Source organism: Protobothrops mucrosquamatus, unplaced genomic scaffold, assembly GCF_001527695.2.
Source record: "Protobothrops mucrosquamatus isolate PMUCROS unplaced genomic scaffold, P.Mucros_1.0 scaffold1266, whole genome shotgun sequence".
NCBI lineage: Eukaryota > Metazoa > Chordata > Lepidosauria > Squamata > Viperidae > Protobothrops > Protobothrops mucrosquamatus.
In genome coordinates this window covers 179,402-195,843 of record NW_015387472.1, presented here as the reverse complement: position 1 = coordinate 195,843, position 16,442 = coordinate 179,402, and the positions used below count along the sequence as shown (strand labels likewise).

General features: G+C 39.0%; 1 protein-coding gene across 1 annotated transcript in view; it reads left to right on the top strand.

The window, feature by feature from the left end:
• The window catches only part of LOC107292115 (sodium-dependent neutral amino acid transporter B(0)AT3-like), a 33,489-nt gene that overhangs the window by 1,261 nt on the left and 15,786 nt on the right, over window positions 1–16,442 (top strand). The window contains exons 2-5 of the mRNA XM_015821173.1: window positions 5,606–5,746; window positions 8,344–8,481; window positions 14,342–14,523; window positions 15,111–15,221. Coding sequence (XP_015676659.1) covers window positions 5,606–5,746; window positions 8,344–8,481; window positions 14,342–14,523; window positions 15,111–15,221 — 572 coding nt within the window. The remainder of the gene's footprint in view (window positions 1–5,605; window positions 5,747–8,343; window positions 8,482–14,341; window positions 14,524–15,110; window positions 15,222–16,442) is intronic.

Below are 16,442 nucleotides of genomic sequence, written 5' to 3'. Positions count from 1 at the left end.
CCCACTCTGTGGGAGCGTACCGGTCTGTGGGAAGGAATCTGCGGCAGAAGGCGGTCTCGGAGGTAGCCGGGTCCTATGCCATGGAGCGCTTTAAAGGTGGTAACTAATACCTTAAAGCGCACCCGGAAGGCCACTGGTAACCAATGCAGCTCGCGCAGCAGCGGTGTCACATGGGAGCGACGAGTCCCTCCCAACACCGACCGCGCGGCCGCATTTTGGACCATTTGAAGCCTCCGGGTGCTCCTCAAAGGGAGCCCCATGTAGAGGGCATTACAGTAGTCCAGGCGGGAGGTGACAAGAGCATGAGTGACTGTGTGTAAGGCGTCCCGGTCCAGAAAAGGCCGCAACTGGTGAATCAGGCGAACCTGATAAAACGCCCCCCTGGTCACGGCCGAGAGATGGTCATCCAAGGTCAGCCGTGAATCCAGGCTTATGAGAGCCAATGTGGCTTATGAGAGCCAATGGCTTATGAGAGCCAATGGCTTATGAGAGCCAAGATGGCTTATGAGAGCCAATGTGAAACTTCATGGGCTAATGACATCCATGACTTTTCCACAATTAACTCATGGATAAGGATGGATTTATTATACTCTAGTATGATATTAGCTAGTTTATTAAATCAATACCTGAAATATAATGGTGCAATTATCTTCATAAGTAACTCCATTCTCCAGCAGGGCTATCTTAATAGTTTAAAAAAATCTGAAAGCATGAAGTTAGTATAGATCATATGCTTAATCATCACCATTTTCACTTCTGATTTTTGCTAATATGCTCTAAGCCTTTTTTATTGCAGAATTCAGATAGAACTCAAACTGGGTAATTTTAAAGCTTCAAGATGTCCCCCCACCTTAATTCTAGTCTTTCCCCCCAAATTCCTCTTGAGAAAATAAAGAAGGTTCAATTCTGTCTTGCACTAGCTTTGATCTCTCATAGAGGCTGACCAATCCTTATGTGAAAATCAAAGCCACAGCTGCCTTTCAGCAGGGTTATGAAGTTCTGTCTGCGCTCCCACTGTTCTGCTCTTATCTTTTAATATGTTCAGTGTCAGTGGTGTCAGCAAAGACAGTTATCATTATTTTTTATTCTTCAAGAGACTCCATTTCCCGAGCAATCTTATCTTCCCAGAAAGTAGCTTTTCAAATCTCTTAATGTTCCAGGCAGCATCTGTAGTCATAAAGGTCTCAACAGAAGAGTTTTAGGGGATGCCTTATCTTCCAAGATTAAGGATTCTTTGGGTAGTAGTAAAAGCTCAGTTTCTCTCAATTCCTGCTAGAACTCATCTGACTTCAAAATAGTATATGGTGGAAACTATACCCATTATGTAGTGTGTCATAAAACGGGTATTTACAATAACTCTGTTGATCATAAATGAGATTGAGTAAAGTGTACATTCCAAAAATAATTTTCAAATTATCTTGTGTTCTTTGGAGAAATAAGACTTGTTTTTCTTCAATTGTGGGATTATTATCAAAATAAGCTTAAGGCTATCCAAATGTTTTTCTATATCTCTTTGATACGATCTGGATGTTGTTTGCAATTCTGTAGATGTCATAGCCCTGTTCTGACTCTGTAATTTTAAAAATGTGATATTTATTTCTGGAAACAGAAATGTTATTATCAAATTCAGAGTAATTTGTGAAAATCAAGCAGAACTTTAAACTGTATGCATTTCTAAAATAAAAAAAGAGATGTGTAGTAGGGCCACCAAATCTGGGCTGCAAAAATCTAGATGATCATAAGAGGGTAGCAAAGCTAGAATTTTCTGATTCTCTTTGTTGCCGTGTTCTGGTCATTTAGATTTTTGCAGCCTAATTTAGATCTCATAGTGAAAACTAGGATTGGGCATTTAGGTTCATATAAAATTTAACAAATGTTCTCTGAAAAGGTCCTTGTCTTATTTGCATGAAATCACCAATACCAGTACTGATGTATCAGTTTAGATTGAAGGAACAGAATTCTTGTTTGTATATTCTTAAGTCTATGTAAATTCCTTCTACAGATTCCTACTCACGGTCACTCATGCCCTAGTCACCTCCCGTCTTGACTATTGCAACACCCTGTAAATGGGGCTGCCCTTGAAAAGCATCTGGAAGCTCCAATTGGTGCAAAATGCAGTGGCCCACATGGCTTTGTGCAGACTTCGGTGTGCGCATGTGTCACCTCTCCTTCGGGAGCTGCATTGATGGCAATTCAAGGTGCTGGCTGTCACCTTTAAAGCCCTTCATGACTTGGGACTAGGTTATCTGAGGGACTGTCTCCTGCCGCTCACATCCACCTGACCCACTAGAGCAGGGAGGCAAGGAATGTTGCAGGTCCTATCCCCTAAGGGGATACATCTGGTGGGACCCAGAAGAAGGGCCTTCTCTGGGGTGGCTCCCTCCCTCTGGAACATCATCCCTCTGGGAATTAGACTGGCCATCCACTCTGACACTCTTTGGAAGGCCCTGAAGATATGGTTCTGCCAGCTGGCCTGGGGAACCCAGAGTGGAATGGAGCCAATTAAATGGCTGGTATGAGTGTGTGTTATCACCAGGGTGGGTGTGGGTGGAGGGTTATTATTTTATTATTTTTATTTTTTATTATTTTTCTTTCTCTTATGCTGGTTTTTATTTCCTGTAAGCTGCCTTGAGTCACAATGAGCAAGTAGGCGCAATGTAAATTTTCCAAATAAATAAATAAATGGGTGTTCTATAAGATTATGAAAGACAAGGTTTCTGAAACGAGTAGCATTATTTCTGGAATTAGAAAATGGATATATCTTCAGTCCAGAGTTTCAGAAATGTATAAAAGATGTATACATGAATCTCAAAAAAACACAGTTCAATCATTGATGGTGTTGTGAAAAAATGCTTGGTTTAAATAAGAAACCAAACTGTTTGCAGGTAGTTGTGACAAAGTATACTTTTATTGTTATGCACCAATTGCAGGGATCACGGGGCTCCTCATTTCAAATACTGCAAAAGAGCCCTGAGCAAAACAAGGCAACTACATATATATGGTTTGTTGCACAATAGAAAGGACGATAAAACAAACAATATGACCCATATACCGGAATGCTTTTGATAAACTTAGTGGAATGACCTCTTGTTACTTTTCAAGCTAATAGGATTTTACCCTTTTAGGTTAATATCAGCATGAACAATAAACAGCTTTGTTTATTGCATCCATATCCTTTCACCCCATTCTACTCACACTCTGAAGGGAGGATAGCCGTCATTCTCTTCTTGGTCTCCATCCTATGGTCTTAACACTGAACTGCACGCTTTTTAATATTTAAACCAGAGAATATATGATTTATATGGACTATGAAGAAGCAAGATAGGAAGAATATTGATGCCTTCGAACTTTGATTTTGGAGAAAACTCTTGAGAATACTGTGGACAGCTGAGATAACAGACAGATGGATCATTGAACAAATAAACGCAAAGTTCTCACTCAAGGCACAAATGAACCAGGCTCAAATTATCCTACTTTGGACTCTTTATGCGAAGAGCCATCTCTCTGGAAAAGGCTCTAATGCTGGGAAAAGTAGAAGGAAAGAGAAGAAGATGGCCAGCAACAAAGCGCACAGACTCAGTTACAGTGATGATGGGTGCATTGTTGAGAGACATGAAAGATGAAATTAAGGACAGATTGTCATAGGAAAAAACCTATTTATGTAGACATTAGGAATCAAAAATAATTTAATGGTATATAATCAATATCTAAGGCATAAAAATGAACATATGAATTAGAGCTCCATAATGCATGACTCCCTAAGTACTCAGAACAACATAATGCAGTTAACAACTATGTAGCTGTCTTTAGAGCTCTAAGTAGCACATTTAGAGCAGGGGTCTTCAAACTTGTCCCTTTTATGACTTGTGGACTTCAACTCCCAGAATTCCTCAGCCAGGCAGTACCTGGTTGAGGAATTCTGGGAGTTGAAGTCCACAAGTCATAAAAGGGACAAGTTTGAAGACCCCTGATTTAGAGCATCATCAAAGATCAAGAACAAGCATCCAGCTGTGGTAAGAAGGGATGGGATAAGAAGAGAGAACCTCAGGAAAACTGATTTCAAATGAGTCAGCAGAGAAGTAACCTTGCAGCAATAACTGTTTCCCAATTTAACCACCTTACAGGAAGACGAAACTAAATATATGCCATCCTAGGTGTGTTTTTTTAAAAAAAGAATAAAATACTGTATGGTAAACAGGAATGTTAATTTGCAACAATAACAAACATTATAGGGTCCAGGTTATAAAGCCTTTTGGACTGAAATGGGAAATATCTTGGCTGTTTCCTTTCTAATAAATAGCAGCGTGTTCCACATTTAATCTCAATTCTACTTCAACTGTACCTAGCGTCTAACATTTACTACTGTTACTGAATAACCCACATATAAATTTCCTCATTTGTGAGCATTTGCGGCTTTCCCTGCCCAACTCAGATTAGTTTTCCATGCAAATATTATCATCATCCATTGTTACTGATTGATTTGGATTGAATGGCTGACTTATTCCAGTGATTTATTTTTTCTGATGGAAGGACTTTTTTGCATAATGCTCATGAGTTTGTATCTTAATACAGTAAAATTATTTTAAGGTATCCGCTATACTTTGTGCTTCTCTATGTTGCCTTTTCAAATTTAAAAACAGCATTTGATTCCATACCCTGAGAAAAACTCTGGGGAAAATTAGCAGCCTCAGCAGTTGGTAGCTTCACTTCAAACTTAATCAGTTTTTTTAATATGTACAATACATTAGCACGCAAATCAAGGCTAATAACAAGGGGGACTTAATTGGGCCTTTTCCCACCTATAAAGGAGTAAAGGAACGACATATACTTGCCCTCTTGCAGTTTGATCTTTACATTAATGATATAGTTGAGGTTTTTTGCCAATCTGGACTTTGCACCTCCATTTTTTTGAAAATTGTCCCAATAAATAAAATAAATAAAATATTCTTTTATATGAAAATGAGGTAGCCATTCTCTCTTTATCAAGATTGACGACATAGGTATCTTGTAGCAAAGGTATTTTCGTCTACTGTGATAGAAAACAATTCAAAATCAATCACTCGAAAAACAAATAATAGCTACAATATATGTGGTGTTGGGTTTATTGCCTAATAAGGGAAAAAAACAAAATAGAGCTATTCTGATAATTCTGGTATATTTTTTAATAAGAGAGAGATGAGAGATTGATACTATACCAGGGGTCTTCAAACTCGGCCCTTTTATGACTCATCGACTTCAACTCCCAGAATTCCTCATCCAGGCATGCTGACTGAGGAATTCTGGGAGTTGAAGTCCATGAGTCATAAAAGGGCCAAGTTTGAAGACCCCTGTACTATTCCATATGCTATATACCATGTTAAATTATATAATGCTGTATATCACGGGTGTCAAACTCGCCACGTCACGTGACGTGTCGTGACATATCGTGACTCTTTTTGCATTGGCGGCAATGGGGTGGGCGCGGCTTCGGTATGATGAAACCGGCTGGCAGTTTGACACCCCTGCTGTATACTGTAATACCATGAGCAGTACAATAAAACATATTAATAAAAAAGTAAAAGTAGACAAAATATTGTTTAACTGTGTTTGGCTGTTCTACTTTTAGGTGCATTCTTGATTCCGTATGTCATTGCCGTGGTGTTTGAAGGAATCCCAGTATTTCATCTTGAACTAGCTATTGGACAGTTCTTGAGGAAAGGCAGCATTGGCGTCTGGAATCATATTTCGCCCTATCTAGCAGGAATTGGTAGGTTATGATTTGTTTTCAGTGTTGCACATTCCTACAAATGCCTGGGCTTCACAAATGGGAAAGAAGAAATGTTATCATACAAAATTCCCTACAATAGCAATCTCAAATGTGTGTTAGTGGATTTTGAAATGAAAGCATCCAAAATTAAGACAGCATTGTCTAAATACATAGGGACATCCTAAGAACCCACAAATATACTTTACAAATTAAAAAAAAAAGAATATTTAACTTGCTTATCCGTTCATAGAAATGGATACTTTATGAAGTTCTATGGCTTCCAAAATGAAGAGGTTCAAGAGATTGCGAAAACTATTTTCACATTTTCTAGCAAATATAAGAATCAATACTTCGTTATTATTCAATATTTGCAATTCTCTATTTTTTTCAATTCTGCACCCTAACAAAATTAAAATAGCATACTGAGGGAAAGCATTAAAAAATGAAAATGATGTCAGAAAATTAAGAAAAATGATTTGCAAAAATCATGAAAAGTTGGACATGAATATATACATACACACATACATACATACACACACATGCACACAGACAGACAGACAGACAGACAGACACACACATACACACACATACACATACAGCAATGAACATCAAAACAATACTTACTTAAATTAATGTACTTGGATGCACACTTTAAAAAAAGTCTCAGGTTCAAAAGCCAAACTCAACATACTTGAAAAAATAAGAAAGCATTCACAACATTAATTTACAGATTTTTTGGGAGCATATCAATTGTGTTACTGCAGCCTTTCTATCTTGAATGTTCAGAATATGGTGAGCATCAATTCATACATGTCCATTGTCCTTTCCTAACACCAGAACACTTTTTGCTTGATAGCCACCAATCTATTCTATATAAATAAAAATGTAAATGTTCGTTTGTTCAAAATCTTAAATCTCTGATAGTTCTTCACCGATTGCTTTGAAATTTTGACACAACGTTGCATTTGAATACGCGTGTGTTTTTATATACCTATATTATATAGATGTCACACCTGTGACAGGTAAAAACATGCTTTTTTTGAAAAACAGCACCATCTGTTGGATGTAAAAGCAACATACGCTTTTACCAGACTGAGCCACAGCAATGTGTGGCCGGGGACAGCTAGTATAGTATATTCAGATATTGCTTGCTATATTTGACTTTTGTACATTTCACAACCACCTACCGATAAACAGTATCAATTACTCCCAAATGGTTGTGTTGGAGATGATCTGAAAAGTTCAGTCTCCAAAAACATGATGTAGTATCCATGTTCTGGTTTTTTTTGTTGTTGTTCAACTGAGTCTGCTTCTAGGACACTGCCTAGGATAAGTCCATGCAGTGTTCTTGCAAGATTTTTCAGAAGTAGTTTGCCATTGTCTCTTTCCAAGGCAGAGAGATGGGCCAAAAGTCACCCAGATGATTTTGTGCCTAAGATAGGACAAGAAATCATGGTCTCCGGTTTCTAGCTTGATGCCTTAACTACTACACAAAACTGGCTGTCTAGTATCCATTATCTGTATCTGCATCTGAAAGGCAAATTGTGATCCTCTTAGCATCTTTTCAGTTGCCAAACATTTTTTTAAAAAACTTGCAGTGTTGCTAAAACTTCACTGTTATACTACTACTACTACTTTTATTATTGTAATTTTATAGTATATGAATTGTCATCATTACTGCTGCTCTTAATTTTTAAACCTGGTTGTTATATTTTCTACTATTCCCAAAGGTGCTTTTTCAGGAGGCAACTGGACTTTCTTGTTTTTCTTTGAAGACGTTTCGCTTCTCATCTAAGGAGCTTCTTCGGCTCTGACTAGATGGTGGGAAGTGGAAGTCAGAGCTGAAGAAGCTTCTTGAATGAGAAGCAAAACATCTTCAAAGAAAAACAAGACAGTCCACTTGCCTCCTAAAAAAGCACCTTTGGGACAACCATACCTGGATGACTGAGAATCTCCATAGACATTGTCTACTATTACACATTTTTTAAAAAAACCTTTTAATCAACTATTTTGATGGATTTTATGCCAGCCAGGAAACTACAGCTATTGGGAGGCCTTGAAGCTTAATCCATCAATCATCAAGCAGGAACTGTGCATGATGACCTATGCCGGGTTGCGTGTGTGGTTCCCATTATGTTTGCCTTGAAATCAGATGAGGATAAAGTATCTGTGATAGCTCTGCCATTCCTGTAAATGTTTTCTTAATGCTGTACTTGTTAAATGATAAAATTCACTTACATTTGGGTCCTTCTTGCCCGATTCCCATGTTGGCCATACCTGACCTTGCATGACAGATCAAAACCAAATTCTCAGTTAACGTCCTAGATTAGAAAGACACCTCTGATGAGACTTCATAGAAGCAGCAGCACTCTGACAAAAGCTAGAATCACAGGACGTTTGCCGCTGCTTTCACTTGAGCAGGGAATGTGCAATTTATTTCTACATGTTAAGCTCATATAAACACATTATAGTACAGTTCCAAAACTGTTGGCTGGAAACAGGAGTTTACAGTATGCCTGAAGGAAAGGCTTCCCCCCAATTCCTGTCTGTTGGTGCTGCTGTTGATTTCCTTCTGTCTATGCTTGCTTGTTCCATAGGCTATGCTTGCATGATGGCATCATTCATAATCGGCACGTATTATAATATGATTATTGCCTGGGTGTTCTGGTACCTAGGAAATTCTTTCAAGGAAACCTTGCCTTGGAGCATCTGCCCGCAAGACCCCAGCAAACCGGGTGGGTGTGTTTTCTATATATTTTAACTGTTTTCATTCATTAGCTGCTGAGACATGTTATATGTATCCTTTACATCAGGGGTCTTCAGACTTGGCCCTTTTATAACTTGTGGACTTCAACTCCCAGAATTCCTCAGCCAGTGTGTCTGGCTGAGGAATTCTAGGAGTTGAAGTCCACAAGTCATAAAAGGGCCAAGTTTGAAGACCCCTGCTTTACATCAACACCACAACTTGCCAGATCTGATGTAGTCCTGCACTTGTCCTCTTTTGTCTTGTACTGGCACAGTTGTATAGACAACTCCTACCACCATTACCTCACTCCAAAATGAAGACAAATCCTTATCAGAGCGTATGAGAGAAAACACACCTCTAGGAGGGAGAGGTGGTGTTGGGGAGCAGAGTGTGGCTTAGATAAGTAAAAAAGATGGAGGAGGAGAAGAATGACTCCTGATTCTTGCTTTCACATTACTGTTTGTGTCCAGTATGTGATTAGCTTAATCAAATGTTCTTAATCTTGCCTAATAGCTATAATTATTCACTACAAAGTTTGCTGACTCTGTAGTATTAGCACCCAGCATGGTACGCTGATCAGTGTAATCAGCAATATTTCCTTGGTGGCTGCTGGCTCCATGTCCCATTTGATTTAAAAAATAATTAAATGAGAAATTAAAACAGCAGGTTAGCAAACAGCAGCAAAAAGCTTCTAGCATTTTCCCATTAACTCCCAGATGCTTTTAGATCCATCATAAGCCACAGAGGATATTTTTGAGTCAAAATGGTGGGTACCCACCACCTAGAATTTGTTTAGAATTGAGCCTGGCTTCCCAGAAAAAAGGGTAAAGCAGGGGTGTTTTTCAGTTAAGGTCAAAAAGGGCAAGATGACTGTGCAAACAAAGCCTTAGCCCTTTTTTGGGTGTGCATTGTGATGCACATAAAAAGGGGAAGGACTTCAACCACATGTTGTAGTTGCTCTCCTGACTTCTTTTATACCTTTCCTGTGGGCATTCTTGGATCAAGGTGGTAGGTAGATACTATTGGGAGAAGGAAACTAAAAGGAGGCAGCTTTTGGTAATTGGTCTTTTGCCAAATCAGTATTTTGGGAGCTCTTCATGGCAGCCATCTTTTAAGAATATGACTAAGCGAAAAGATTTTGAAATTTGGCAAGTCTGTCTACTACCTGAAAAACTTAAGGACTCCTAATGCACACTTTCAACCAAGGCTTCAGATCCTCATTAAATGTTGTGTATTACTCAAAAGAAGAGGGTAGGTCCAAGACTTCAGTTTTTCTTCATCGAGCATGAAGAAAAAGTGGCATTTTTGACCTACCATCACAATGGACTTTAAATGCCTTTTCTGTGTACACTTTATGAATGACTCTTGCCTTTGTTGCATCAAGCAGTATATTTTGGACATAGAAAAGATGCTGATCAAAGGTAGTAAAGCCTATGCCTTTATAGACATTGATGGAATGGCACAACTCTCTGCAGCCGAGTCACCCCTGCCATCTCGTTCTGGTCAATTTGCTGCAGCTAACTCAACTAACACAGGATAGCTCAAGAGAAGGGACAAGGGAATTGCAGCTAGCCTTGTCTTGTTTTAGGTTTGAATTTTCTCAAGTTAGAAATCCTCAAGGCTTGGGTGAGCCAGAGTGTGGAGTTCCAGCGGCCTGTTGGCCAAACTGTGGAGCAAGGAGAGCACGCCTGGATAGTCCTTGCACAGATCCTGGCCGAGGAAGCAGTGCATCTGCAAGAAAAAGCCTGCCACCATCACTTCTTCCTGGCACGTTGGCTGAGAGGGCCAGCCACTCTGCTGACATCCAGGCACTCCTTGTAGCAGAGCAAACAGGCCGATCCAAGAATCCCCAAGGAATCCTTCATTGACTGGTTGGGAAAATGCCACTGGACCAATTAGGAATTCTTTCTGGCTGATTAAATAGCTCTGGAGAAATCTGTGACTTCTTTTAAAATGAAGCCATTGAAGAGCCCCGATTTCACAGCTTCCCCTTCCAGCCCTGTGTATTTGGTGAGGCTGGAGGTGCAGGAGCGGTACCTGAATGTCAGCAGAGTGGCTGGCCCTTGCAGCAGGAGTGCCAGGAAGAAGCAGCAGTGGCAGGTGGCCTCACACAGATTCATTGCGCCCTCAGCCTGGACCCATGCAAGGACTATCTGGGTATGCCGTGCTTGCTCCATGGCTCGGCTGACTCCATGCTCTGGCTTACTCTAGCCTTGAGGATTTCTAATTAAGAAGGTTCAAACATAAAGCAAGACTAGGCCCGCTGCAATTCACTTGTCCCTCTCTTGAGTTATCCTGCATTGAATTGTCCCACGCGAGTTGTCCCATGGCGAAGTAGCTTCAGAGAGTTGTCCTGTGCCAAGTTAGCCAGGGTGGGTTGGCTGGGGCAAATTGTCCTAGATCCAGAAATTGAGCAGCTTTTTACACCTTTAATACAATCCTAGAACAGAAATTGAAATAGGGTCATGGTTGTTCCACAGCGAACTATTTTTTTGCTCTTACTTTTCCATTTGGGTACATATCACATCTTCCAAGCCCTAAAAGGATAGTTTTCGTATAGATCCAGCTGAAGAAGACATGCTTCAAACGATTTCTTTAGGCTGATTTCTTTATATTCAAATTTGGGTGAGAGAACTTTTACAGTCCCATCTAAGGAAGGTTTAAACAACCATATTCCAATTTGGTCTGAAATTAAAGTGAATAGCATCCCCTGCAATCATGCAACATGTAACAAGGACATCATCTGCATACATCTCTGCCTAACTCATCAAACATAAGCAAGGACATCAACTGAAAAAAATAATGGCTGTTTTGCATTCCAGCTCAGGTGTAAATCTCCCTAGATTAAGAGCATTTTATTCCCAGATAAGAATGCATAAAGCTTCTCTACAGATAATTAAGCTATAAATTTGCCACATAGTTAATAGAGTGGTAAATGTGTCCTTTTTCTTCCTTGGCATATACAAAGTCACTGATTGAAGCATGTTTTATGAGTAGAGATTTGAGATAAATTGACTTTCACACAGGTCACTTTTCTATATGCCTTTTGAGCTGCGAATTCAAGTAAGTTTGTTTCTGGATCAGGAGAATGCAACCTTAGACAAAACTGAACAGTTGGCATGGAATCCTACTGTATTGTCTCTGCAATTTTGCAGAAGCTTCTGAACGAAGGCAAACATTCCTGCCCATGTTTTTTTGCCATTTAAATAGAATCTATGAACAAAATATTGTTCAAAATATTGTTCATATTTATAATTTGAGCCTCATTGCATATGTTGGAAGAAAAGTCTTCATCATGGTTCAGTCCAAACAACATGGTGACTGTTTTAGAAAGAAGGTTGCAGTTTATTGAAGAGGAGAGCCAGACAGGAAGATGGCTCTGGAAGAAAAAGGAGTGAACACATGTAGGGAGTGGGTTTTTATACCCTCTGGAGCCTTTTGTTTGGAGTTGTTCCTGTGGCATGAACTTTGACCTGAGTCTGAGTGTGCCTTTCTGGTATTCTGGTGGTGATGGGTTAATCCTATTATGTCCAAAGGTCATATCCTGCTTCCCTGGGGCTGGGGCTGATGACTCTTAGAGTTTGGATGGGATATGTAGATTTTAGATCTTTGTCTTCTTAATCTCCTAGCTCCTTGAATTTACATCTGCATCTCTATAGAGCTGGTTTCTGCTTGAGGAAGGGAGACCTGGGGCTATTAAGAAAACTGGGCATGCTTTCCTGCCTCTTTAACATCCTTTGAGGAAATATATTTTTCTGCCTTTTTAATATTTCCTTCTCTGGGGGGCTGACTTCCCACACATATAAAGATAACTAATTAGCAACCATCCAGTCTGCTTTACTTCCTAAGGTCTATATGAACAATATTCACTTTCTTAAGCTTGTTCTTAGCAAGAACCCATGCCACTTAAAAGGATGTTCCAATAAGTTGTTTGAGCCTATCCATTCACTTTACCCATTGTCTTCTACTTTTCTCAACCTTGCCAACCTAGTAATCATTTAGTCCATCATCCATGTGCATCACACATGCAAAGTACATGAGTTCTGCTTGCTGACCATATTGTTCTGAGAACAGTCAGCCTTCATTTGATCTAGGACTAGCTGATATGCTCCTCTTGTAGCCAAATGTATTCTGGTACTCTTAGCAACCATTTCCATATTCATAATTTGAAGATGACATAGCCAACATTCCAGAAGACAGGCTTAAGATACAGGAGGACCTGGACAGACTTGAACACTGGGCGCTATCTAACAAAATGAAATTAAATGGTGAAAAAAGTAAGGTTCTACATTTAGGCAAGAAAAACCAAGTGTACAGGTATAGTATCGGGGTTACCTTGCTCAATAGTAGTAACTGTGAGAGGGTTCTCGGAGTCCTAGTGGACAATCACTTAAATATGAACCAGCAGTGTGCTGCAGCTGCCAAAAAAGCCAACTCAGTGCTGAGCTGCATTAACAGAGGGATAGAATCAAGATCACGTGAAGTGTTAATACCACTTTACAATGCCTTGGTAAGGCCACACTTGGCATACTGCATCCAGTTTTGGTCACCACGATGTAAAAAAGATGCTGAGACTCTAGAAAGAGTACAGAGAAGAGCAGCAAAGATGATTAGGGGACTGGAAGCTAAAACATATGAGGAACGGTTGCTGGAATTGGGTATGTCTAGTTTAACAAAGAGAAGGACGAGGGGGAACATGATAGCAGTGTTCCAATATCTCAGAAGAGGGAGTCAAGCTATTCTCCAAAGCGCCTGAGGGTAGGACAAGAAGCAACGGATGGAAACTAATCAAGGAGAGAAGCAACCTAGAACTAAGGAGAAACTTCCTGACAGTTAGAACAATTAACCAATGGAATAACCTGCCTCCAGAAGCGGTGAATGCTCCAACACTGGAAGTTTTTAAGAAGAGACTAGACAGCCATCTGTCCAAAATGGTGTAGGGTTTCCTGCCTGAGCAGGGCGTTGGACTTGAGGACCTCCAAGGTCCCTTCCAACTTTTTATTATTATTATTATTATTATTATTATTATTATTATTATTATTATTATTATTATTATTATTATATTATCATCATCATCATCATCATCATCATTATTATTATTATTATTATTATTATTATTATTATTATTATTATTATTATTATCTTCTTTACCCCATTCTTTCTCCATGTCCGGCTATCACCACCATACGTTATCATTAGACAGACCATAGTTAAGCAATGGTCTGTCTAATGATAACGTATGGTGGTGATAGCCGGACATGGACATGATTTTTGCTGACATTGACATTGACATTGAAAAGTCATTCTCCTTCATAACCTTATTTAAATTTGTTATCCTCTTTCTCCCTAAGATTGGTCTCCTCCAGCACACTGTCCGTCTACTATATATCTATTATTCTTGAGCCCAAGAAAACAAAACTTCACCTTTTTGAAATCATATATTCACTATATTCACTGAGGGTGCCTTTCTTCTTTTTAATCTTAACATTAATCTGGATTTTTTTTTTCTTTCCATTTTTTATTGTTGTGATGATCTTGGTCCACACATAAATCTTCATTCCAATCTCTCTTGTTCAAGCAAATAATAAACTTCTAGATGCTAATAAAATAGCGAGCAGGCTGTGTATAATTAATATGTGACTAATATTATATATGTGGTGTATTATCTGACCATATAATTAATATGTAAGGCATTTAGTAATCTTAACGTAGAGGGGGCATTAGAAATATAAAGCACTATTTTCTACCTGCATTGAAAAAAACCTTTAAGTGCTTCCCCTTTGAATTAACAAAACAATATGAATGATTAATGCCTCTAAGAGTTTTATTTCATGTGCCTCTTATTTTAGAGCTCATCAAAGAATGTGATCATAGCTCTGAATCCAGTTACTTTTGGTACAGATACACACTGAACATCAGCACGGACATCACACAGACTGGCCCTTTCCTTTGGTGGTTGATTGTATCTTTGGCCAGCTCCTGGATCATTGTTTACCTCTGTACAATTAGAGGAATCAAATCAACTGGAAAGGTGAGCAGTGTCTTTCTTCTTCCTGGAGTGTCTTCTTCCTGTATGGTTTCTGACTAGCCAACTAGCCAAATTTAAACTGATCCTGATAAGTTCTTTTTCAGGTATGGTCAGTCACATGCCCCAATTCATCCATTGAAATAATTATACTGTATAGTGGGACGTAACTTAGGAGTTTCTGATTTCTTCCATGGAAGAGCAGATCACCTGCAGCCCATGTTCACTCTCCCAGCATTCTATTTATTGGGTCCTTAGTGCAGGGGTAGGCAACCTTGGCTCTTTTATGACTCATGGACTTCAACTCCCAGAATTCCAGAGCCAGCTTGGCTGGCTCTGGAATTCTGGGAGTTGAAGTCCACGAGTCATAAAAGAGCCAAGGTTGCCTACCTCTGCCCTAGTGTTTCATCTTTTTGTTGTTAAAAAAATTCAATGGTGAAGCAAACCAGATTTTGGCAGTTTTAGCTTTGTGTTGGTGGAAAGTTGGTCCACGATGTGAATAACACAGCTGGACTGCTGTGGGAACATTAACTAGGACCTCTGTAGTGATGATCTGTTTGAATGACCTCCTTCTGCTTTTTCTCCCTTTGCAGGCAATTTATATTACAATCTCTTTTCTATATACAATTTTAACTATATTCCTTGTTTATGGACTGACCCTCCCAGGAGCTATCGAAGGGCTAACATATCTCTTCATTCCTGATGCAAGTATATTCCCACTGAATTTCTAGCTGTTTTTTAGGAGTTAATTATTTTATTGAGCCTGATCTAAACTTCTAGTTCTCTAACAATTGCATTAAGTTTCAGAAAAGAGTTACCGTATTCATAATTTTTTACCCACTGAAGCTGCTAGAAGCCATGCACAGGGTAATGGGAAGTATTGTGGGGTACCCAGAAACTCTGACACCTACACTGAGCTTTTTGAATGTGATTCTCTGTATCTCAGCCACCATCTGTAAGTGCTAAACTGTGTAATCAGTTTTGTAATTTCTTTGCTTATTATACCTTATTTAGAGAATCTGGGAACCTATTACATTATTAACATTAACTAATGGTTAACTAGGCACATGGAATGGAAGCAGCACTTAACAGTGAGAACAATAATGGCAAATGGGAAAAATGAGTGATCCTCTAGATCAGGGATGTCAAACTGCCAGCCCGCGTCCACCCCAGCTTCGGCAATGCGGAAAAAAGTCACAATACGTCGCAACACGTCATGTGACACGGCGAGTTTGACACCCGTGCTCTAGATATTGTTGAACTCAAGGCCTCTTTGATCACAGCTGGTGTGATCAGTCATTAGAAATAACAGGAGGTATAGTCCAACAGCCTTTGCAGGGTCATAGATTTCACACTCCAGTATCAGATTTTATATGCTTTCTACAGCAATCTGTTATCTACCTTTATAACTCTTCATTTGTTCATTTGCTTCCTTGTTGTGCACCAAAACCCTAACATCATTAGGAAAGTTGTAATTATTATTTAGTTGCTGTTACCTTACCTAGGAATTATTCCTTTAATTCTTAGAATCTCACCAATTTACAACTCACCAGTGTAAGAAAGAGAGAGAAATCCTACACCTACATATACCTAATATATACATATAGCACCTAGTTAGCATGCTTTTAGTAAATTTACTCATAAATAAGTTCTATAATCTATTTAATATTTAAGGTTTATTTTTATTTGTAAATTGGGGGGGTTGTATCTATAGTGTTGTAGTAAACCATTTCTTTTATTGATTTGTGATTTTTACCTTGAATCTTGTAACCTCTTATAGAAATTACACAAAATGCTGCTCGGGGACCTAACATAAAGATGACAGCTAATGGGATTCATTGTATTTTCTACTTCATTTTTTTTTTCCAATTTAGACAGTTTTATTAATTTATGTAATAACATATAAAAAATACAAAAGCAAATAG